Raw genomic sequence first — 26688 nt, 5'->3', positions numbered from 1 at the left:
CCTGGTCCGTCCACGTCCTCCTCTGCCAGTCTGGATTAGCCCCTGTTCAACATGGTGGCATTTCACTAATCTAACGAGCCTGTCTGCTTGCCTGCCTGTCTAACGTACCCACACCACACCAGCCCAGCCTTCCCCAGAGGGCCTGACATCTCATAAACACAAATTGACTTCCACTTCTCAAACACTGGAGGCGCAGATGGCATTTAGCTGATATTCGCTCCTTCTAAATATTTCATCCTCTCAACAAGCCAAATATGTCCTCTCTATTCTAATACATACATGTATATCATTTGACGACAGAGATATTCAGTCCTTATGTAAACAGGACTAGGCTGTGAATTGAATTCTCCCTCTTATAGTGTAGTGAATTCTCCCTCTTGTAGTGTATGGATAGGCTGAAAAATAGATGGGTTTTCTTGATCATATGTGAGGCAATAAGACACCCCAGCATAGTACCATACACTACTGCACCTCTCTCCAGGAGCCTACAGTGAACTTGAGGCATTCAAATAAAGTACTTTCATAAAAGGACTTAGCAAATAAAGGGAATAAGTGAGGTTCGAGGCTTTCAAACCGTTGAATCAGAAGTCTGATCAGCCAAAAGACAACATGTGATCAACAGAAACAAACGTGTTGCTGGTGTGTGGGTTGCGGTCCTTCAGCAGCAGCTAACGCATGCTCTCAGTAGGCGGGGCTGTGACCAGATTTACAGGCTGTTGCCGGGCGGATTCCTCAGAGAGAGTGTTGATTCCGCATCAACTCCCTGGTGTCTGGTGATGCCACAGGTTTATGAGTGTATTAAACCAGTAAAGACACTGGGTGCCTCAGTGATGTACTATAGGGATGTACTTTAGCCTACACACTGTTCTGTTACAGCTAGGCTGCTGGCTGAGTGATGGGGGAGGCTGTAGTGAGTGGATGGTGAACAGTTGGGAGTTCATTTGAAGCCACTTATCTGGTCACTGGAAAAGGCCCACTACAAGTTCAGCCCAGCACTAAAATGCTCTGCTTCTTTGGTAACTGTTGTAATGTGGCTATTGCTGAGGAGACAGTTCGCCAACGCAGTGCTTTATGAATAGGTCATACTCAAAGTCAACACTATACCTCGTTCAGTTGAACAATTGAAATACTCATATCCATACTCACTCTTTAGTCCTTGAACAGATCAGTAGATATAACATATTGTGACGAGTGTGAAACCAAGTCCTGAATGTAAAAGGAGCATTTGCAGTTTCCAGTAGGATGCTGTGGAGAGTTAAAGCTGCCTGGCTGGGGTTATATCTGAAAGATATCTGAGGGAAAGATATTCCTCTGACCTGTCAGCTCCTGCTCTCCTTTCATCCATCTGATGGAGGCGGCAGGCTTGCTGCCCATGGCTGTACAGGTGAGCTCTGTCTCGTTCCCCTCACTGACCACATCCTCTCGGGAATCCATGATTGGACTGCCTGGTGGGACTGACAGACAAACAGCAAGAGCCTCAGATATATATGTACAGACGGACCCACATACAGTATACACAGACGCACACACACATGTTTGTGTGTGCACAAAGGATTGCACACAAAACTTTCATTGTAAATGAGAATTTGTTCTTAACTGACTTGCCTAGTTAAATAAAGGTTAAATAAAATAAATTAAAATTAAATAAAAAATTAAAATAAAATAATGTACTGTTTCACTCTGCTATAGGCTATAATGTCCTGTTCCACTATGCTATAGGCTATAATGTCCTGTTCCACTATTTTATAGGCTATAATGTCCTGTTCCACTATGCTATAGGCTATAATGTCCTGTTCCACTATGCTATAGGCTATAATGTCCTGTTCCACTATGCTATAGGCTACAATGTCCTGTTTCGGTATGCTATAGGCTATAATGGCCTGTTTCACTATGCTATAGGCTATAATGTCCTGTTCCACTATGCTATAGGCTATAATGTCCTGTTCCACTATGCTATAGGCTATCATGGCCTGTTCCACTATGCTATAGGCTATAATGTCCTGTTCCACTATGCTATAGGCTATAATGGCCTGTTCCACTATGCTATAGGCTATAATGGCCTGCTCCACTATGCTATAGTCTATAATGTCCTGTTCCACTATGCTATATGCTATAGGATACAATTTCCCCTTACATAATCAAATCATATATAGTAGCATGACCAATGAACACAAGCTAAGCATGTCCAACCTTGATTACTTATTCCGCTGTCTCTCACATAGGGAAACCAGCCTGAGACACTTGTAGAAAACTCAGAAAGATGTGTCACGTCAAGAGCTCCTAAAAATCATCTGTAGTTCTCACTTTTTGCTATTAGATTTAATTTCTAAAAGCAGAGTAATTACTTTGAAGTGTACTTAATTCCTTTTCAATCCCCTAGGATGTCGGCAAGTATAATACAGCTGTAGTATTAGTGTAATTTCACGCCGTAGCTCCACTGTTTGTCACAAATGACTCTCAATAGGGAACTACTTAGAGCATCCAAGTTAACATTCAGTAGGATTCACACACTCAACAGTCAGTCATCAAAGCCAGTCTGAGATAGATATATTCTGTTATCCATAGCAGCATCTGTTCCTATTCATTACCATGCTATTGAGCACTGTAAGTGCCTAATTGGCTGACAGTGGGACTCAATATAACATGATTAATTAAGAAAATACATAAATTCAAATAATTGTATATTCACAGTTTATATAGGATGTATGAGAGTGTGGTAGAAAGCAATGTCTAAGTTATGAATTTGGCACCATGTAATGTGCATACATAACATACATAGTGTCGTATACATGCAGGCGTACACTCATGCATGTGAGTTTAGGCATGTGTGTGTAAACCTACCCAGCACAGTGATGTCTGCGTAGGCCTCCTGAGGAGGGTCTGTGTAGAGCTGGCACACATAGCGTCCCTCATCTGAGAGAGACACGTTGGACAGAGACACCCGCAGTTCATTGTCGGAGAAATTCACCAGCTGGAAGCGGCTGTCCTTCAGGGCTGAGGAGAAACAGATACCAGACAGAGAGTTAGGACTGGGAGATACACACACGTGTGTGTGTTTGTGTTGTGTGTGTGTGTCTGTGAGAGAGAAACAGAACGAGAGAAACAGAGAGAGAGAAAAACAGAAAGAGAAACAGAAATAAAGAGAAACAGAGAGAGTGAATCAAAAGAGAGAGAAACAAAAGAGAGACAGAGAGAGTGCAACAGAAAGAGAGAAACAGAAACAGAGAGAAACAGAGAGAGAAACAGGAAGAGAGAAAGAGAGAAACAGAAAGAGAGAAACAGAGAGAAACACAGAGAGAGAAAGAAAGAGAGCGAACAGAGAGAGAAACAAAGAGAGAGAAACAGAGAGAAACAGTTAGAGAGAAACAGAGAGAGAAAGAAACAGAGCGAGAAAGAAACAGAAAGAGAGAGAGAAACAGAAAGAGAGCGAGAGGGAACAAACAGAGAGAACAGAGAAACATACTAAAATAGTGCAGTAAACGTATTTGGTCTGTATTCATATAGCTAGTAGTTATGCTGAAAAAAGCCTCCTAAATGGTAAAAAGCCTCAGCATTTACAACCCAGGTCTCTAAAAAGAAAAGTGAGTTTCAGAATGATTCATAAAAGTTGATTTATAAACAGTTTAATCTCTCCAGTCTACAGAGCACTCCCTGGGCAGGAAAATAGGAGAAGTGCCCATGAAGACCTCACATATTCTGGAAAAGGAGAAGTACTGTAACATACATTATGTATTCAATCACAAGAACTTGAGGTCCATACTAAATAAAAAAGTAGCTGTTTTGAACAAAAATCTGTAGTTTGGACTGGCGTACCATACAAGTGTGGTGTTGCTCGAGTTAGCTTTGAGTGTGGCAACCTAGCTTAACATCCTACATCTTACATTTAGCGACATCTTTTTCCACGTCAGTTAACCCCCCACTTGAATACTGTTTTACATAAATACCCCCAGATGGTTCTTTGGAGGGTGTAATGATGTTTGACCTACCCATTCCTTACCAGGTCTTCTAATAGCGCAGAGCTAAAGAACTCAATCTATTCAGCCTATCTTTAAAACATGGGGAGTGTTCGTTCCTGTCAGAGCTCCATGTCAGGCAGCATCTTGATCATTATAGAGGTCTTTGAGCATCTTCCTATATGAGACCTCATTCCCAATCCTGTCTCATAATTTGAGGAGTCTTTGGAAGTCTCTCCTCAAAGGATAGCGATGAGCCTTGGCATAGCTTTGAGAGTCAAAGGCCTTGCTAGGGAGGAATTAGCTGGCATGAAGCAGTTTGTTCATTGACAGGTGATTACTCAAGTGTGTTGAGATTAAAAAGAGGCTGTGGGCAACATCAGGGTTGCACTGTAAAACAACAAAAAATACAATCAATAAGTAAAGTTGGATCATTGCCCTCTCCATCAGGTGTAATGTACTTTAACTCTACCTACATGTACATATTACCTCAATTACCTAGACTAACCGGTGCCCCCGCACATTGACTTTGTACCGGTACCCCCTGTATATAGCCTCGCTATTGTTATTTTATTGCTACTGTTAAATTATTTGTTACTTTTATATTCTATTTTTTTTTACTTAACTATTTTTTATTTAACATGATTTTTTCTTAACTTCTTAAAGCATTGTTGGTTAAGGGCTTGTAAATAAGCTCTACACCTGTTGTATTCGGTACATGTGACAAATACAATTTGATTGGATTTGATTTGATGTACTGTATGTGAGCTATAAAGGTTGAATTGATGATGACATCCATAAAGTTGGTTTGTTTCCTCGATCCCTAATTATTGGAGCACTGGGCCAAAAATATAAAGCATCAGCAAAAGCCTTGACATTGGGTCTCTAGCGTCAGGTTCAGGGACAGTGTTACTGTGTTAGTATTGCTGGAACAGTAACTTCCCAGGTGGTTGACAGTGAGTGGACTTGATACCTCTGTTGAGCAACTCTATGGTATTTAAACCAAAAGAAGCAGACAGAGAAAGCTAGTGCATTTGTAGATTTGATGGGGGATGTGTAGCCCTACAGTAAATGTTGGGTATTATTGTCCTGGTAGAGAGTTTTGTGCAAGTGTCTGTTTCTGTTTGTGTCTGTTGTTTTCCCTGTGTGACTGTGTGTCATGGTTGTTTTCCTCCTCATACACAAAGGGCTGACTCTGTAGAGAGAGGCCTGGTAACAGGTAACAATGTCACTAGTCAGAGGGGGGTCACCACAGAACACAGCCTTCTGGGAGCCCAGCCCAGAATAGACCTGCTGCCCTGGGATTTACCAGGCTCCGCTGCAGGTGTAATGTTCAACCGGGAGCAGCAGTTAGATGTGATCAGAGCTCTGACTCATATCTGATACTAACTCCAGCCAATTTACTGATACCCAACTGTTTCTGTAATTACACTTGACTATTGCACTTCAGCCATTTTCCTTGCTGCCAGTGTGAGTTGGTTTTAAAATGGGATAAGTGGTAAAATGACAAACTGTTAAAAAGGCTGTGTGGAATATGAGACTAAATAGAGAAAAGATGTGAGGCCAGAGCTCTTTCAAACACAGATTTTATAGATCACACACCATTCTATTTGTGTTGCATTCAAGGCTGTCATGGGTGTCATTGTGTTATCTTTATTTGAATCTCTCCTTTAACGCAGTAAAACACATGAATTACATTAGCAATACAAACATGACAGAGATGTACACTCAGCCTTCTGTAATGTTCTGCCATACAGTGGGAAATTAGAACACCAATCTGGATACCACTCAGACTTGTGAAATCATTTTGAATGGAGATGAAATATGAAAACAAGAAGAAGTGTTTCTCATATCACCTCGAAGGTTGGCTCCATTCCAAGACACAAACAAGTGAAACTCATGCAAACTGAGGTTGAACCTAGAGGAAGCCATATGCTCATGCATAAACATTGTCCTAATCTTAGATTCTCTTTAGATTCCTAATCTAAGAGATTATCTGCATGAACAAAATAACTAATAAATCAACTCAATGGCCAATTAAACATTAAATCAAGGACAGAAAGCATCCTATTTATATTGCAATCTAGTCCTTGAAATATGATGCCATCACCAATAGCATCATAACTGATGAGTTGCCATAAACTGCCAAAACCTTAAAGAGTGATTTATTTTAGTACAAGAGGCCCTGAAATATGGTACTTGAGATGAGACCCTGAGATATGGTTCAAGAGGGAGATAACCTGTGTCATCTTTTGGAAATGTGTCTAAAGAAATGGTCAGTATAACGGTAGAGTATCCAGCGATGTTGTTCCTGTTGAGAGTATCCAGTATGATGGGGGAGTGTCCAGTGAAGCAACACCATAGAATACTAGAAAGGATGTGTTAGATAGCTTGCCAGGTCGTTTTAGAAAAATGATTCCATAGCATTTTCAGATTTAAGGATTAGCTCCCTTTTTTACTACCACATCTATATTTTTTATGTAAATATCATGTTATAGGAGGATCCAGACACCTTTTTTTGTGATTTCATGTTTTTGAGAAACTTATTCCAAACAGCAAATCCCTTCCTTATCCTCATTGTATAGTATGAAAAAACATGAACAAAGGTCGTCAAACTTTATCCGCAATGTTATATTCCATTTTTTTGTGACTCGACTGATACCTCTCCATCCATTCTATGTGTAATTGCTAACTGGGGTGGCACGGTAGCCTAGTGGTTAGAGCATTGGACTAGTAACCAGAAGGTTGCAAGTTCAAATCCCTGAGCTGACAAAGTACAAATCTGTCATTCTGCCCCTGAACAGGCAGTCAACACACTGTTCCTAGGCTGTCATTGAAAATAAGGATTTGTTCTTAACTGACTTTCCTAGTTAATAAAGATTTAAAAAATGCCAAAATATAGGAAACACAGATACGAAGTGAAAGCATGGGGTGCTTCCATACAGGACGATCCAGACACTTGTAGAATATGGGCAAAGGCACAATGAAGATGTTCTGGCGGCTAATGGTGGCCCAATGCCCTATTTTAACACTTTATGATGGTGTTTCCTTTATTTTGGCAGTTACATGCAGCAGGCTACATGGAAAATGGAACAACAGCTCAATAGGGGAAATGGCTTGAGTCGAACAAAAGGGAATATAATATTGAGGATAAAGTTCAGAACTACACAATTTCACGTGTACAACATCTAAAGACCGGCATCACTATACTGAGAGCTTTGCCGTATCTAAAAGGATGTAGTTGGGTGTTTTTATAGAATTTGTTGATGTTTTCTCAAGACCCTTATACTGCACAATGAGGATGAGGAAGTGATTTTCTGTTTGGGGTAAGTCTCTCAAAAACATGTGAAATCACAAAATAGTTGTCTGGAACCTTCTATAACATGTCATTACATACAATTTCAGATTTGTTTGTGAAAAGGAAACCTTCTCCTTTAACTGCCAATACGCCAACATTCCATTCAAACAATGCAGTCAATCCACAGCCATACACTGGCACCAATCAGTTGATAATAGGATTTAGACAAGCTGTAAATGCAACAAGTACTAGAATTGTATAACATAATAGCACTCACAGCTTTTCAAGTAAACCAAATCTGAGACATTTATGATCTGTTTACATATATTCTAGAGGCTATTTATGCAGAAAATGGATATAAAACCTGAATAAACTTTATTTATAATTATATGACAATAATAATTCCATTACACAATTTCTGATACATCACATGCCTTACTTGCATTTTCCACAATAAGTAAAAGCAGGAAATGCATCACCTACTGTATGCCTCTACTTCCATTAATTCCAAATAGACCGTTTTTTGGATTTATCACTGACCAAGATGGCTGCCATTTTTGCCCCATTATGGAACTTTGAGGGTTTATGACATAACCCCTCTAATAATTTAATAGGATCTCTATGAGAAGCACTTACGTCTGACGTCTCTGAAGTAGATGGTCTGTCTGTTGGGGTTAAGGAGCTGGATGACTGAGTCATCATTGTTCTTCACCCTGCAGCTGATGGTCGCCATCTCCCCCTCGATCACTGACACATTATCAGTCCCCAGGTTTTGACCTTCAACTGGACACAGACAGATGGACAAGAGGAGGAGGATAACACATGAAAGGTCTAGAATTACTGCCATTCAGATTTTTTTTCATTGTGTAATGTTAATAATTTGGGGATTGAGACACACATAAAAAGCATTGGCACAATAACAGACCACGGATTTGAACAGCATAATACTTCAGCACACCCACAGAGACATGAACACAGCCTGACTGCTATAGACATATGTTGGCTGTACTTGCAGCAACATTCTTAATCCTCCTAATACAGTAGAAGGGCCTAGAATAATAGCGCCGAAGGAGATGGCTGCTGTTTTACGATCCTGTCACTAATTGTGCTATTGTGGCCTTTCACGTTATTTGTAAGTTATTTTGTACATAATGTTTCTGCCACCGAGACTTATGCCCGAAAATAGCTTCTAGTGTAACGATCGTTGTTGGAAGGATTGGACCAATGTGCAGCGCGGAAGGCGTTCCTTATGTTATTTAATGTGAAACAGCAACAAAACAATAAAGAGTAACAAAACGAACGTACAGATTTGTAGTGCAAAAAGGCTACAATACAAAAACAATATCCCACACACAACAGGTGGAAAAAGGCTGCCTAAATATAATCCCCAATCAGAGACTACGATAGACAGCTGCCTCTGACTGGGAACCATACTAGGCCAACCTAGAAACGAAAAACTAGAATGGCCATCCTAGTCACACCCTGACCTAACCAAATAGAGAAATAAAAGGATCTCTAAGGTCAGGGCGTGACCTTAGACTAGATATCAGGACAGTGATTTAGGTCCCGTGGAGCACTGGAGGAATACCTTTTTCTTCAACAAGTCGGATGGGAAGGATTTACTTCAGACGCCTGACAAGGCCCTCATTCCAATAATTCGCAGGAGAAAGAGACGAAGGTACCGTGGACGAATATCTACCTTTACCATCGGTCTTATTAGCCAACATACAATCAGTCGAAGTACAATCACTACGATCATGTATATTGTACCAACGGGACATTAAAAACTGTAATATCTTATGTTTCACCGAGTCGTGGCTGAACAACAACATGAATAACATGCAGTTGGCGGGTTTTACGCTTTTTCGTCAGGATAGAACAGCGGCCTCTGGTAAGACAAGGGGTGGCGGTCTATGCATGTTTGTATACAAAAACTGATGCACGAAATCTAAGGAATTCTCTAGGTTTTGCTCACCTGAGGTAGAGTATCTGTCACACCCTGATCTGTTTCACCTGTCTTTGTGATGGTCTTCACCCACATCCAGGTGTCACCTGTTTTCTCCATTAGTCCCCGGTGTATTTAAACCTGTGTTTCTTGTCTCTCTGTGCCAGTTTGTCTTGTTTTGCCAAGTCAACCAGCATATTTCCTAGCTCCTATTTTTCCCTGTCTCAGTTTTTTCCTAGCCCTCCTGGTTTTGACCCTTGCCTGTCCTGACGCCAAAGCCTGCCTGACCACTCTGCCTGTTCTGACCTCAAGCCTGCCTATCGCCTGGTACTGTTTGGACTCTGACCTGGTTTATGAACTCTCGCCTGTCCCCAACCTGCCATTTGCCTACCCCTTTTATTGTAATAAATATCGGAGCTCAACCATCTGCCTTCCTATGTCTGCATTTGGGTCTCGCCTTGTGCCCTTATAGCACGAACTGGCCATGACAGACCCAGCAGACTTGGACCAGCTCTGTCACGCTGTCTCCCTGCAGGAAGCCACCATTGGGAGGCATGAGGAGCTACTGCTGGACCTTTTGGAAGGGCTTCGTTCCCTTACCGAACCCCATGACCAAGAGTTCAAGGCTATAATGGAGCAAATTAGTGAGTTAGCACATATGCAGCCCGCCACCTCTGAGACCTCTCAACCAACCAGTAAACTTTCTACTACTAGTGGATTTGTTCAACCTACCCCGGCTTCTCTAGGACCCCGCTTTCCTCCTCTGGAGCGTTATGCAGGTGATCCTGGTACCTGCCGGGCTTTCCTTTCCTAGTGCTCTCTCATTTCTGAATTCCAGCCCTCTTTGTTCCTGTCAGACCGATCGAAAATAGTGTAAAAACAATTTAATAAATGTAATCCTGCTAATGTCCGGAAGGGCGCTCTCCTGGGCAAATGCTGTGTAGGAGTGCAATCCACTGTGTGCCATAGCCTGGAGGAATTCATGGCAGAAGTGAGGAAGGTTTTCGATTCTCCGGTGCCCGGGAGGGAGGCAGCTCGAAAACTACTGCAGGTACATCAGATCTCCCGTAGTGTGACAGACTACGCAGTAGATTTTTGCACATTGACCGCCGAGAATTCCTGGAATCTGGAGACTCTGTTTGAAATCTTCCTCCACGGACTGTTGGAGGGGATAAAGGATGAGCTCACAGCTCGGGAAATACCACAGGACCATAGCGATTAGGATTGATGGGCACCTATAAGAATGCTGGTGTATGAGGAGGTTGGGTCTCGGGAACACTCGTTCGTCTGCTGATGCTGGTGACCATCCAAAGGATTGCGGAAATCCCCGAAGTTTGTATTTCTGAGGAGAGACGAAAACACCCAAGGTTCCCAGAGAATCATCAGCGACAGGCGAGTTGGATACTCCTGAGCCCATGAAACTGGGAAGACCTAGGTTATCGGTTGGGGAACGCTCATGTAGGCTTCTAACTGTTGTCTGTACTGTGGAAGGGCGGGACATTATAAAGCCACTTGCCCTGTTAACACAGCCAGCAGACATTATGAGCACCTGGTCATGTCGTTTGGACTCACCAACGCCCCCACTGTATTCCAGGCTCTGGTAAACGACGTGTTAAACCGTTTTGTGCTTGTCTACCTTGACAACATCCTGTTTTTTTCACAGTCTGCTGAAGAACACATTCTTCATGTCAGACAAGCCCGTCAGCGCCTCCTGGATAACCAATTGTTTGTGAAAGCCGTTTTACATCGGGGCTACAGCACCCTGGCGGCCCCCCGCTCTGCACTCACCTCTCCCAAAGTAACGTTCACATGGTCTCCAGCGGTCGACAGAGCCTTCGTGGACCTGAAGCATTGGTTCACCACAGCACCTATCCTCGTCCATCTGGATCCGTCCCATCAATTTGTGGTAGAGGTTGATGCTTCAGATGTTGGAGTGGGGGCCATCCTGTTCCAGCAATCTGCCCAGGACCAAAAGCTCCATCCCTGTGCCTTCCTGTCCCATTGTCTCAATCCTGCAGAGAGGAACTACGACGTAGGCAACCGAGAACTCCTTGCGGTCATGATGGTGCTGGAAGAATGGAGGCACTGGCTGGAAGGAGCAGAAAAGCCATTCTTGGTTTGGACCGTCCATAACAATTTGGAATATCTCCGTACAGCCAAGTGCCTTAACTCCAGGCAGACCGGGTGGGCTTTATTGTTTACAAGATTCAACTTAACCATTTCCTACCGCCCAGGGTCCGAAAATGTGAAGCCTGATGCCCTCTCCCGCCCTCTCCTGACATCTCTGCCTTTGTCGCAGTGTGCACAGTGTGTGCTCATAACATGTTTCCAAGGCAAGCTCCTTCTGGCCTCCTTCAGCCACTACCTGTCCCTCATTGTCCCTGGTCCCATATCTCTCTGGACATTGTCACTGGGCTCCCTCCGTCTGATGGCAACACTGTCATTCTTTCAACCAGCGTTTTTCCTAGCTCCTATTTTTCCCTGTCTCAGTTTTTTCCTAGGCCTCCTGGTTTTGACCCTTGCCTGTCCTGACGCCTAATCCACCTGTCTGACCACTCTGCCTGTTCTGACCTCAAGCCTGCCTATCCCCTTGTACTGTTTGGACTCTGACCTGATCACTGAACCCCTGCCTGTTCTGACCTCAAGCCTGCCTATCGCCTGGTACTGTTTGGACTCTGACCTGGTTTATGAACTCTCGCCTGTCCCTGACCTGCCTTCTGCCTACCCCTTTTGTTGTAATAAATATCGGAGCTCAACCATCTGCCTCCTGTGTCTGCATTTGGGTCTCGCCTTGTGCCCTTATAGTAGTGGTGTAACGCAACGTAGTTGATCCGTGATTCGTATGGATCACCCCCCACGGTTCGGGACACACATGGGAACCACAGATCAATTGCAAAGTTTAACCATCATAGTGTGAAATACAGTTTTACTGCCACTGTGGCTTTTAAAAGTAATAATTCCCTACATCTCGATGCAGAGCTGCAGTGAAAAGATGTGTGTACTGGTCACGTGAACGGGGAGTGTTGAATCCCAACGAATCAATCCTGGATGCTCACGTTGCAAAAAGCAAAGAAGAAAAAATAGCAGTGACATCCATGGCTAGTGGGAGGTGCTGAAGAACTGGAAACGCCTCCCGCTTCATTTAAGTCTCATGTATCGGAGTATTTTGGCTTCCCTGTCAAATATGATGACAAAAGAAGGGTGGTGGACAACACCAATACGTTGTGTAGTCATTGTGCCACAAGAAAGCCATTTGATCATGGAAATACATTGTTCATGACCACACATTAAAGCGTCATCACCCTGGTGTGTCAGTGACGGGAGCCAGCTCAGCCAAGAGACAACAACTTTTCACAGCGGTATATAAGCAGCCATTTGCTGCAGAATCAGACCGGGTTAAAGCCATCACCAAATCTATTGGAATGTTTAACGCTGCAAACATGAGGCCATACTCTGTTGTGGAAAACAAAGGGTTTAAAACTGTGGTGAAAGTGCTTGAGCCAGGCTACGAAATCCCGTCAAAATATCAAATATGTCGACAAATTATCCAAGGCATCCTCTGTTGCCCTCACCACAGATGGGTGGGCCCTCCAGGGCAATGGAAAGATCCGTGACTGTGACTGCTCACTACACCACAGAGGAGTGGGAGATGTTCAGCGCTACAGACACGCCCCCTCTATGAGAGTCACACAGGCACAAATCTGGCGCAGGTATTGCTAGGAGCAGTAGCAGAGTGGAAGCTAGAGAGGCCCAATAGCAATATCCCAACCACCACAGATAATGCCAAGACCCAAGTAAATGCAGTGATATAAGCTGGACTGGGGCCACAGATAGCTTGCTTTGCACATGTGATCAATGTGCATCCTAAAGGGGAATCTCAGTGAACAAGATGGACCGCCTCCTTGGGAGGATCAGGAAGGTGGTTTCCTTTTTCCACCGAAGGACAACAGCCACTCATGTGCTTAAGACCAAGCAAGAAATGCTACAGCTACCGACCCACAAGCTCATACACAATGTCACAACAAGATGGAACTCCACTTGAGATGTTAGAGCACTATCTTGAGCAGCAAGCAGCTGTATACTCTGCACTGACAGACAAGACCCTGAAAAAAAATAAAGACATCATCACCTTGGCTGATGATGTGAAAGTGGCAGAGGAGGTCCTCCAGGTGTTCAAACCCCTCAAAACGGTTACAACCCTATTGAGCACTGAAACTGAACCGCCTGTGTCCATGATCCTACCTCTGAAAACAAGGATTCTACAATCCATGGCCCCAAGTGAGGAAGACAGCACCATCACTAGAGATGTCAAGGCTGCCATTAGAGAGGACCTGAACCCTAGATACCCCCTAATATACAGGACTACCCTCATAAATCTACTGCACGATATCCAAGGTTCAAGTCCCTGTCTCACCTAGACCCTGCCCTACACCGGAGGACATACAGTGATCTCACCACTGAGATTGTGGCCACTGAAGAGGTAAAAAAAATAAAAAAAATAAGAGTGAATTACTTAAATAATAAATATAGTGCAGTCTATGCTATTGCTATTATCATCCATTTTTGATTTGGAATAATAATAATGGATTTTATTAAATGTTATTGCCACAATTACAGTCCCTGACTGAGTCTATAATACCAACATGTTTCAAATAGACCAACATTGTCCCTGTGCCCAAGAAGACTAAGGTGACCTACCTAAATGACTACTGACCCGTAGCACTCACGTCTGTAGCCATGAAGTGCCTTGAAAGAATGGTCATGGCTCACATCAACACCATTATCCCAGAAACCCTAAACCCACTCCAATTTGAATACTGTCCCAACAGATCCACAGATGATGCAATCTCTATTGCACTCAACACTGCCCTTCCCACCTGGACAAAAGGAACACCTATGTGAGAATGCTATTCATTGACTACAGCTCAGCATTCAACACCATAGTGCCCTCAAAGCTCATCACTAAGCTAAGGACCCTGGGAAGAAACATCTCCCTCTGCAACTGGATCCTGGACTTCCTGACAGGCCACCCCCAGGTGGTAAGGGTAGGTAACAACACAACCGCCACGCTGATCCTTAACAAGGGGACCCCTCAAGGGTGCGTGCTCAGTCCCCTCCTGTACTCACTGTTCACTTATGACTGCATGGCCAGGCATGACTCCAACACCCTCATCAAGTTTGCCGATGACACCACAGTGGTAGGCCTGATCAACAACAACGATGAGACAGCCTATAGGGAGGAGGTCAGAGACCTGGCCGTGTGGTGCCAGGACAACAACCTCTCCATGAACATGATCAAGACAAAGGAGATGATTGTGGACTACAGGAAAAGGAGGACCGAGGACTCCCCCATTCTCATTGATGGAGCTGCAGTGGAGTAGGTTGAGTTCAATTTCCTTGAGTTCAAGTTCCAAGTTCCTTGGTGTCCATTTCACCAACAAACTATCATGGTCCAAACACACTAAGACAGTCGTGAAGAGGGCATGACAAAGCGTAAATAATTGGCATGGGTCCTCAGATCCTTAAAAGGTTCTACAGCTGCACCATTGAGAGCATCCTGATTGGTTGCATCCTGGTATGGCAACGGCTCAGCCTCCGTCCGCAATCCACTACAGAGGGTAGTGCGTACGGCCCAGTACATCACTGGGGCCAAGCTTCCCGCCATCCAGGACCTCTATACCAGGTGGTGTCAGAGGAAGACCCAAAAATTGTCAAAGACGCCAGCCACCCTAGTCATAGACTGTTCTCTCTGCTACCGCACGGCAAGCGGTACCGGAGCACCAAGTTTACATCCAAAAGGCTTCTTAACTGCTTATACCCCCAAGCCATAAGACTCCTGAACAGCTAATCAAAGGACTACCCAGACCCCTCTTTTAGACTGCTGCTGCTCTCTGTTTATCACTTTAACTCTACCCACATGTACATATTACCTCAAATAACTCGACTAACTGGTGCATTGACTCTGTACTGGTACCCCCTGTATATAGCCTCGCTATTGTTATGTTACTGCTGCTGTTTAATTATTTGTTACTTTTATTTTCAATTTTTCTACTTATCTATATTTACCTAACACATTTTTCTTTTTAACTTCTTAAAGCATTGTTGGTTAAGGACTTGTAAGTAAGCACCTGTTGTATTCAGCGCATGTGACAAATCAACTTTGATTTGATGTGATTTGCACTGGTTGACGTTATTGATCTCTCAGTTCAGAGTGGGTCCTGTGACTCTCTGCCAGATGGGCTGTAAGCACTACCTCTCACACACAAAGAGAAAGAAGGAGAGTTAGAGAGAGAAAGAGAGAAGGCGAGAGAGGGAGGGAGACAGACGGAGCTGAATTATAGCTCTCCATCTGAGAGAAATGGAGAAGAAAGGAGACAGGGAAGGACGGAGAGACTCAGAAGGAAAGGGGGGTAGTGGAAGAGAGGGAAGAGAGGGAAGGTGGAAGAGAGAGAGAGAGAGAGAGAGAGAGAGGTGAAAGAGAGAAAGACTGAAAGAGAGAGAGAGACATACAGAGTTGAATTACAGCTCTCCATCTGAGTCTATGAGCACAGGGCTTTATTCTCCATCTCTTACAACAGCCTTGTCACCCACTGAGTCACCCACTGATTTAGCCACTGAGTCAGCCACTGAGTCCACCACTGAGTCACCCACTGAGTCACCCACTGAGTCAGCACTGAGTCACCCTCTGAGTCAGCCACTGAGTCAGCCACCGAGTCAGCCACCGAGTCACCCACTGAGTCACCCTCTGAGTCAGCCACTGAGTCAGCCACCGAGTCAGCCACTGAGTCCACCACTGAGTCACCCACTGAGTCACCCACTGAGTCACCCACTGAGTCACCCACTGAGTCAGCACTGAGTCAGCCACTGAGTCCACCACTGAGTCCACCACTGAGTCCCCCACTGAGTCACCCACTGAGTCAGCCACTGACTGAGAATGGCCACACCTGTGCCTACCTGGTCATGTCCTCATCATTAAAGTCAGAAACCAAGCATCCATTTGGTTTTCACAAAGATAAAAGGTTTGTTTTCAGCCTTCCAGGTGAGGGAGGGGATAAATCAAAAGTCACCTTGTGCTATCCGGCAGGAGCCAAAAGGCATAAGAAGAAGAATGGAGAATGCTTTTAAATGTCTCGGATTAGCACCAGGAGAGGAACAAGACTCCCAGCAACAGCCTGAAGAAAACATCCAAAGCACATTTGCATGCCTGAGTCGTCAGACACCTCCAAACCGGGCTGACATTTACAAAGTGGAAAAAAGCCCCTGCGTTTTCAGATAGTGATAATGGGAATAGACAGCCAAACTAACAGGATTCAAATGAGCTGAGAGAATGAAGCGACCAGCAAGAAATGAACCTCCTGTGGAGAAATACACCCCAGACCTGCATGTAGCAATACACTTTCATTTCATTCCACATCACAGATATTGGTTCATCAAACACACACACAACACAGGATGGTGATGACTGAAAATGGACATTGATATTGACGTTGATATTGATATTGGCCTACAGGGAGGAGGTGAGGGCCCTCGGAGTGTGGTGTCAGGAAAATAACCTCACACTCAACGCCAACAAAACAAAGGAGATGATTGTGGACTTCAGGAAACAGCAGAGGGAGCACCCCCCTAGCCACATCGATGGGACAGTAGTGGAGAGGGTAGTAAGTTTTAAGTTCCTCGGCGTACACATCACGGACAAACTGAATTGGTCCACCCACACAGACAGCGTCGTGAAGAAGGCGCAGCAGCGCCTCTTCAACCTCAGGAGGCTGAAGAAATTTGGCTTGTCACCAAAAGTACTCACAAACTTCTACCGATGCACAATCGAGAGCATCCTGTCGGGCTGTATCACCGCCTGGTACGGCAACTGCTCCGCCCACAACCGTAAGGCTCTCCAGAGGATAGTGAGGTCTGCACAACGCCTCACCGGGGGCAAACTACCTGCCCTCCAGGACACCTACACCACCCGATGTCACAGGAAGACCATAAAGATCATCAAGGACAACAACCACCCGAACCACTGCCTGTTCACCCCGCTATCATCCAGAAGGCGGGGTCAGTACAGGTGCATCAAAGCAGGGACCGAGAGACTGAAAAACAGCTTCTATCTCAAGGCCATCAGACTGTTAATCAGCCACCACTAACCTTGAGTGGCTGCTGCCAACACACTGACTCAACTCCAGACACTGTAATAATGGGAATTGATGGAAATTGATGTAAAATATATCACTAGCCACTTTAAACAATGCTACTTAATATAATGTTTACATACCCTACATTACTCATATGTATATGTATATACTGTACTCTATATCATCTACTGCATCTTTATGTAATACATGTATCACTAGCCACATTAAACTATGCCACTTTGTTTACATACCCTACATTACTCATAGCATATGTATATACTGTACTCGATACCATCTACTGCATCTTGCCTATGCCGTTCTGTTCCATCACTCATTCATACATCTTTATGTACATATTCTTTATCCCTTTACACTTTTTATTTATTTTATTTCACCTTTATTTAACCAGGTATGCAAGTTGAGAACAAGTTCTCATTTACAATTGCGACCTGGCCAGGATAAAGCAAAGCAGCTCTGGAAGGAGAGTTTACAGTCTAACCAGACACTTACGTATTTGTAGTTGTCCACGTATTCTAAGTCAGAGCCGTCCAGAGTAGTGATGTTGGACAGGCGGGCAGGTGCGGGTAGCGATCAGTTGAAGAGCATGCATTTAGTTTTACTTGTATTTAAGAGCAATTGGAGGCCACGGAAGGAGAGTTGTATGGCATTGAAGCTTGCCTGGAGGGTTGTTAACACAGTGTCCAAAGAAGGGCCAGAAGGATACAGAATGGTGTCGTCTGCGTAGAGGTGGATCAGAGACTCACCAGCAGCAAGAGCGACCTCATTGATGTATATAGAGAAGAGAGTCGGTCCAAGAATTGAACCCTGTGGCACCCCCATAGAGACTGCCAGAGGTCCGGACAGCAGACCCTCTGATTTGACACACTGAACTCTATCAGAGAAGTAGTTGGTGAACCAGGCGAGGCAATCATTTGAGAAACCACACTTGTGTGTATAAGGTAGTAGTTTTGGAATTGTTAAGTTAGATTACTCATTGGTTATTACTGCATTGTCGGAACTAGAAGCACAAGCATTTCGCTACACTCACATTAATATCTGCTAACCATGTGTATGTGACAAATAACATTTGATTTGATTTTGATTTGATTTGATGTTGATTGGACCAGAGTACAGTACATTCTGTACTGAAGGGGTAGTACCTTGAGGTATGTGAATGTTATCCTATTGTAAGGAAATCATTTTCTTCTACTCCATGGAAGTGTCATGTTTTTAAACTGTCTTAATTGAGTATCTGTGATGTTTTAGGAATCTGTATTTGTTTTATTATTAGAAGCCTCTGTTTTCAACTACCTCTGAAGTGTGAATGTATAGTGGACTACTAGAGCATAGCGAAATACTCTAAAGGTGAATTGGTCCATAATTAACTCATTATAACACAATCAAATTCTTGTTTATTAAGTGTGCTCCAATGTTGGAATGTGGAAGTGTGTAATTAATTTGAGTGTGTCTGACTGAAACCCGAAAGGCTGCTCTGACATACGTATAGTAAGTAGGCCTACCCCAGCAGTGGAGCCCAAAACAGCTGACATACTTATAGTAAGTAGGCCTACCCTAGCAGAGGAGCCCCAAACAGCTGACATACTTATAGTAAGTAGGCCTACCCCAGCAGTGGAGCCCAAAACAGCTGACATACTTATAGTAAGTAGGCCTACCCTAGCAGAGGAGCCCAAAACAGCTGACATACTTATAGTAAGTAGGCCTACCCCAGCAGAGGAGCCCAAAACAGCTGACATACTTATAGTAAGTAGGCCTACCCCAGCAGAGGAGCCCAAAACAGCTGACATACTTATAGTAAGTAGGCCTACCCTAGCAGAGGAACCCAAAACAGCTGACATACTTATAGTAAGTAGGCCTACCCCAGCAGAGGAGCCCAAAACAGCTGACATACATATAGTAAGTAGACCTACCCTAGCAGAGGAACCCAAAACAGCTGACATACTTATAGTAAGTAGGCCTACCCCAGCAGAGGAGCCCAAAACAGCTGACATACTTATAGTAAGTAGGCCTACCCCAGCAGAGGAGCCCAAAACAGCTGACATACTTATAGTAAGTAGGCCTACCCCAGCAGAGGAGCCCAAAACAGCTGACATACTTATAGTAAGTAGGCCTACCCCAGCAGAGGAGCCCAAAACAGCTGACATACTTATAGTAAGTAGGCCTACCCCAGCAGAGGAGCCCAAAACAGCTGACATACTTATAGTAAGTAGGCCTACCCCAGCAGAGGAGCCCAAAACAGCTGACATACTTATAGTAAGTAGGCCTACCCCAGCAGAGGAGCCCAAAACAGCTGACATACTTATAGTAAGTAGGCCTACCCCAGCAGAGGAGCCCAAAACAGCTGACATACTTATAGTAAGTAGGCCTACCCCAGCAGAGGAGCCCAAAACAGCTGACATACTTATAGTAAGTAGGCCTACCCTAGCAGAGGAGCCCAAAACAGCTGACATACTTATAGTAAGTAGGCCTACCCCAGCAGAGGAGCCCAAAACAGCTGACATACTTATAGTAAGTAGGCCTACCCTAGCAGAGGAGCCCAAAACAGCTGACATACTTATAGTAAGTAGGCCTACCCCAGCAGAGGAGCCCAAAACAGCTGACATACTTATAGTAAGTAGGCCTACCCCCGCAGAGGGGCCCAAAACAGCTGACATACTTATAGTAAGTAGGCCTACCCCAGCAGAGGAGCCCAAAACAGTTTCAAGTGTTGTTTTTATTTCCGTTTTGCTAAAGTAGTCTAGCTGGCAGTCAAAACAGCAACACGAAGAAGCCTCAAAGAAAGGTTATTCTGTTCCCAATCTGTTGGACTGAGAGGAAAGGGACTGCTAGAGAAAATATCCATAAATCAAATCAAATGTATTTATACAGTCCGTCTTACATCACCTGATATCTCAAAGTGCTGTACAGAAACCCAGCCTAAAACCTCAAACAGCAAGCAATGCAGGTGTAGAAGCACGGTTTCATCAGCCCTTAGCGGGGTTGGGTCCTCTCCAATATCCCTGGCTCATCTCCAATTCAAAACACACATAAATAACGATGCTGTGATTAGCAATCCCATCAAAGGGAAAACAGGCCACTTTGGGGAACATGGAGGGTTTTTTGCAATTCTAGTAAACATTTTCAATTGCCTCAGCATCCTGGTCATGATTCGGTGCAAATGAGGAGAGGCAGTCATTCATTTCTGGTGGCGGGAGGGATAGGCGGGAGGAGAGAGAGATATGTGGCGCAGACGACTGGCTGATAAATTCACCCTCATTCTAGCAGCTGTCTCAGAGTGCAAAGTGCCAGTATTGCCACACATGGCTGTCCTCCTGTTCCTACGTCAGAACACACTGAATGACACAGTCAAAGATAATTAATTACAGGGCCTTCAGAGGTCTGTGAACTCAAATGCCGGGATGTTACAGCAGCGGCCTGAGATGGGCCCCATCAACAAGCAGCTCATAACGCAAGACACCGAGAAGAAACTCTGCCGCTAACATTTAGTAGTTGGGGGTTGAAATCAAGAAATATAATCTAAGTTCCTCTCTTCATTCCTTCCAAGAAGTTAGGAAACGGAACCTTTTGATTCAAATTCATTTTTTCTTTGAACTTCTCTCTCTCTTTTTATTTTCTCACCGAAAGACATGAAAGGGGCAGTGGAAAGCAGGACAGCGCCAGGCCCCTGATTCCTCTCCCCTGAGTCACCGATGTCTGGAGCGACCCTGTCCTTTTCAAAGAGGAACCAGTCATTAAGAATGAAAATAGCTCTCTTTCTCACACTCCCATTCAATGCCTTATGAGCTACATACATGTCCAGCTCAGTCATTAAGCCCTGCTCTCTAAGAAGCGAAACTCTTTCAAGGACATCTGTGAGTAAAAAGCAATCATATCATTGGGCATTATTAGTGCTTCACTGTTTCAAGGCTCCTCTGCATCGTAGCAGGGCTTCTAAAGTTTTTGGCCATCTAATGTAATCTCTTTTATCTCTGAAGACAATCTCTCACTCAACTTTCATCATGTTTCTGATCTGATGTCAGATGTCTGATGCTGCTTTGACAAGGCTTTGACTGAATAGAGATGTACAGAGACATTTCCCCTCGGAAAAGCATCTCTCCTGTACTCTATTATCTTATGCAGATTGTGCCATGTTCACTGCAGATCAATGTTGGGGAGTGCTCAATCTCATGTTCCACTGTACTGGCAGGTTAGAGGCTCTTTGTGCTCTTTGTGTCTTCTTAAGTGTGACAGAGAGACTAGGGGAGCTTCTAGCCTATAGTGGTGGTAGACATGGGCTTTCACAATACAGAATGTTTAGCTTTGGTTTAGTGTAGGCTACCATAGTCACTTTGTACAGTACATACCAGTCATGGGTCAACCAATAGAACACAAGACATAGACAAAACTGGAATGCACAAACAGTAAACATAGTGACAGTAGCCATTAACAACAGGGAATGTAGAATGTACTCTGCCACCATCTGACATAGTCTTAGTTGAAATGGTCTCTATGCACAATAGCTTTGCTATACAAATACAATCACTTTGGCAGTAGATTGACATACGATTGTCGAGATTGCACAGCACATGAACACACAACTCAATGCTTTTCACAAATACATAAAGAGCAAGTGGAGCAAATGGCATCAGACATCTTCAGATGAACATTAGAGGAAAATCAAAAGTACCTGACAAGGTCTCAGCGGCTCCTGTTGCAGCAGTAGAGAAGGAGGAGGAGAGGAAAGGAAAAAAGAAAGACAGAACAATTGTAAGCAGAGGCCCATATTCATGATGTGACAGAACAATTGTAAGCAGAGGCCCATATTCGTGATAAGACGGACACATTCATTCATAATTCCCACACGGAAGGTAACTCTGTCAAAACTCATCTAATTTTGGATGAGTCATAATCCACTGGTTTAAGCGCTTCCTCTTTTTAATTTTAGAGACTGGCATAAATCCCGAATATGTGTCAACTGAAATACTGAAAATTCCAATGTATTTTAGAGTGTAAAGCTTTACAACTCCACACAAAAAAATCTAAACTTTTTAGCACCTCTTTTACAACTACTGTAAAGTTTCAGTCGTTTGGGGGATATTAATATGGAACAGCTCAGGGGTAGCTAGTTAGCTATCTGTGGACTTGTTTTTCCCACCTCTCTCTGTTTGAGATTCCTGCCAGCCCAGGGGTAGAGCAGCCTCAGCCTAGTGAAGGTCCCCTGAGAACCCTGGGGCACACCGGAATTCGCACGCTCAGAACAGTGGCCAGCCACCAGAGACTGGTATCTCACACCAGCAGGCCAAGGGAGACTGGCATGTTCTCAACTCCCCACGGCACCACCCTGAGCATCCTGGACTCATAGCACCGCTCTGAGTGGGCTCAGAGCAGCTCCATGGGGCCCTACCCTGGGGATAGCTACCATCATTCACACACACAGACCAACTGCCATTCATAAAACAACTCCACTGAAAGCATAGTCTTATTGGCATCCTATTTCTAACATCACAGCTTGTTATAGTAAGCCTATTGATGCAGGCTAACATCTAATTGGACAATTTCGTAAAGAGCAAGCAGGCACGCACTAGTGTTCTTGCCTGAGTTATCGTCTTTGACCTAACCTGAATGGAAGGCATGTCCTTGTTATACTCTCTCAACCTGAATCCCCACAGGAGACAAATCACAAACCAGCACATAATAATAAAGGTACATGTCAGATTACAAATCATACAGAAAGTCGACTGAAAAAAAATAATTTCTGTATTCTCAGCCTAGTTTAAAACTATATTAATGTGTCAAAGTGTACAGCCACAGACAGGACTACTATAAATACCCGCTGGTCCTGTTTCTTGTCCACTGCTCCCCCTGCTACCCCCATCCCCAATACTCCCCTGTACCTGGGGAACATTAGGCAGGAGTTATGAGGTGCCAGCCAGGCTGTGATTAGATGTTATGGCTGTCTCTCTGCTTAGACAGCACTGATAGACAGATTTCAGGGGAAATGAGTGTGATGCTATTCCCTGCAAGTGGCGGCCTTCACCGCAATCTGTCAATCATAGAGGATGAGGCCAGACAGGCCCACCGTCCTCCAAATAAAGCCTGTCCTTGTCTGGGCCTGCTCTCCTCCTCTTCTAACACATATTCCTTAGAATCTACAAATGTCTGATATGCTGTTGTATGAATGTATTACCTGACAGATAGTAAAATCTACAAACTATCTGAGCATTAGATAGTATGTGCATGCTTTCAGACAATACTAGCAGTGTTCAGCAGGCTGTCATCTGGGTGAATCCACAGAGCTGCAGTACACTCTGTCAGCCAGACTGATATCTCTGGAGACGGTCTCTCTTGCTGAGGGTGGAAGAGAGCAGCCACTCTATCCAGGCTGCTGGGTATAATAGCATTTGGGGAAAGGTAACATTCCCTCTCTATGCTGTCAAGGAAACATTTTTCCTTCTTATTTCTGGCCATGATCTGCAGCTTATCGCATGTTATCTGTGTGTGTGTTCACAACGCATGTGTGGCAACAGCAGGAGGAGGATGCTGGGATGCTGTGCGGCCCAGGCAGTCTCCTCTCCTCAGTGACTCAGCTTCTGGCGCGCGCGTGTGTGTGTGTGTGTGTGTGTGTGTGTGTGTGTGTGTGTGTGTGTGTGTGTGTGTGTGTGTGTGTGTGTGTGTGAGTGTATGTCCCACTGTGCTTTCATTTAATTAAAAGGCTGGGAGGAGGGATGGAGACCTTTTTCTTAAAGGACCTTTGGTGGAAAAGCCAGCACCTGCTGAGTAGACCCAAGGAACACAGATTGGCTGCTGTGGTCATCATTTTCCAAACAGCAAGCCATCAGATGGTTTAAGACCTCTTCTCAAAAGTAAGAACACTGTCCAGTTACCTTCAGTGACGTCTAAGATTTGTGTTCTAGCCCATGTCTAGCCACAATTACTGCTCACAATCTCCTGTGTTTACATTTTCCAAATAAACAGCTTAATTTTTTTTTAAATACTGTACATATGAATGTGATATTACTGTAGTAACCACTCTCATTTATGCTTAGTTCATGTCATCTTTGTCTCAGCCTCAAGTCAAATACCATAATATTGTTAGGTTCTAATTTTCAAAGTACAAACTCAACAGACACTACGAAAGCTTTAAACCAAGTTTATTCTTCCCAGAGGGCCAATACAGCGGCATTAGACAAAGACATGGTTTCTCCCGTGGTAGTATACAGACCCCACCTTGGATGGAGCCTCCTCGTTATTGCTACACATTGCATCCTTATTGCTAGGCAAGGCGCTGAGTGATATGGGCCTTAAACGGTTCCTCCCCTTATCAGTACCGCCACATGTGATCCTTTTCCCTCACTCAGCCCCTACCAAGCTTCATTATGCCTCCCTTCATGTCTCTTTTATAACTAATGATTAATAAAAGTTAAAGCTCAAAAGCCAAACATATCAATATACACTGAGTGTACAAAACATTATGGACAACTGCTCTTTCCAGGACATAGACTGATCAGGTAAATCCAGAAAAACGCTATGATCCTTGTTGATGTCACCTGCTAAATCCACTTCAATCAGTGCAAATGAAGGGGAGGAGACAGGCTAAATAAGATTTTCTAAGCCTTGAGACAATTGAGACATGGATTGTGTATGTGTGCCATTCTGAGGGTGAATGGGCTAAACAAAAGATTTAAGTGCCTTTGAACGGGGTATGGTAGTAAGTGCCAGATGCACCAGTTTGTATCAAGAACTGCAACCAGGCTGGGTTTAACACACTCAACAGTTTCCGATGTGTATCAAGAATTGTCCACCATCCAAAGGAGATCCAGCCAACTTTTACATTTTTTTATTCAACCTTTATTTAACTAGGCAAGTCAGTTAAGAACAAATTCGTATTTAAAATGACAGCCAAACCCTAACCTGGACGACGCTGGGCCAATTGTGCGCCGCCCTATGGGACTACCAATCACGGCCGGTTGTGATACAGCCTGGAATCGGGAGCCCCAACTTGACACAACTGTGGGAAGCATTGGAGTCCACATGGGCCAGCATCCCTGTGGAACGCTTTTGACACCTTGTAGAGTCCATGCCCCGACGAATTGAGACTGTTCTAAGGGCAAAAGGGGGGTGTGCAACTCAATATTGGGAAGGTGTTCTTAATGTTTTGTATACTCAGTGTAGTACACTGTGCAAACCCTGGAGAAAATGTAACACTCCAGCTATCTGTATAGTTGCCTGCAGCAGAGCGCTTTAGAGGGAGGTGTAGAGAGAGGTGTCAAGAGCAGCTATAGCTAAACAGAGAGAGCTGCTCTGGTACCCCACCGTTTTCTCAGATATGGCTTAATCCAGGTATCTGCTTGCCTGTGGAATATCTGTGAAAACACTTACCTATAGCACCAGAGGGAATGCTCAGGCTAATTCCTCTCAGTGGCAGACAGAAACATGTTAATACATCTACAGGCTGTTCCTTCAATATACTGTAGTCAAAGAGGATTCAATATGTATCCCCACTTAAACAGTTTTCCCATGGCCAGAGGAGGTTTAACTGCACCCTATTGATGGAACATACAAACCGACACTGAAGGTCAGATATGACAATCTCTCCCTGGATATGGCTGATTCCATGCTCAGAATATTAGCATGGGCCTTTTGCACTCCTGAGTACAAGCACACACACACACATGTACAGTATGCAGGCATGTACACACACACACACACACGAGCAGATGTGGCTCTCACACACACACACACACACACACGCACACGCACACACACACACACACACACACACACACACACACACACACACACACACACACACACACACACACACACACACACACACACACACACACACACACACACACACACACACACACACACACACACACACACACACACACACACACACACACACACACACACACACACACACACAGAGTTGAAGCCTGACATGTTCAGAGGGATTGAACAGTACGCTCCCATGGTGAGTTCAGGGATAGTTGGTAAGGAGGCTGATGTATGTGAGGATCTTGCAAAGATTGCATCATGTTTGTCTGAAAGCATTTGCAATACGTGTTTATAAGTTCTTCAATTGGAACTTCAAGTCCTCTCTGTAACACGAAAGTAATGTCTTCATTCTGAGAGCAGAAATGAAACAGAAAACATAGAAGCTGACAGAGAACTCTGCCCCTGCCTGTCTCAGGTGCCACTCACTGTCCGTGGTTGTGTTAGAGATACACACCTCTGACTGGATGCCCAGCAGCCCCGCCAACTGCCATCTCTCACTCTAAACACGTCACATATGCAAAGCTTTCCCTGCAAGTTGTACAGACCTGTGCTATATATCTGTGCAGAATACCAGCATCATTTATT

The 26688-nt window shown here is 44.3% G+C and overlaps 1 protein-coding gene across 3 annotated transcripts in view; it reads right to left on the bottom strand.

The window, feature by feature from the left end:
* The window catches only part of LOC135546484 (cell adhesion molecule 1-like), a 212033-nt gene that overhangs the window by 69204 nt on the left and 116141 nt on the right, over positions 1-26688 (bottom strand). For 2 of the 3 annotated variants that reach the window (XM_064974948.1, XM_064974950.1), the window contains exons 2-5: positions 22010-22030; positions 7888-8034; positions 2842-2994; positions 1317-1454 (exon numbers count right to left, since the gene is read on the bottom strand). In XM_064974948.1, coding sequence (XP_064831020.1) covers positions 1317-1454; positions 2842-2994; positions 7888-8034; positions 22010-22030 — 459 coding nt within the window. The remainder of the gene's footprint in view (positions 1-1316; positions 1455-2841; positions 2995-7887; positions 8035-22009; positions 22031-26688) is intronic. The other variant, XM_064974949.1, reaches the window with a different exon arrangement.

The sequence above is a fragment of the Oncorhynchus masou genome, chromosome 9 (assembly GCF_036934945.1).
Source record: "Oncorhynchus masou masou isolate Uvic2021 chromosome 9, UVic_Omas_1.1, whole genome shotgun sequence".
NCBI lineage: Eukaryota > Metazoa > Chordata > Actinopteri > Salmoniformes > Salmonidae > Oncorhynchus > Oncorhynchus masou.
Note: the sequence above shows the minus strand (reverse complement) of the source record. Positions and strands in the feature narration are given on the sequence as shown.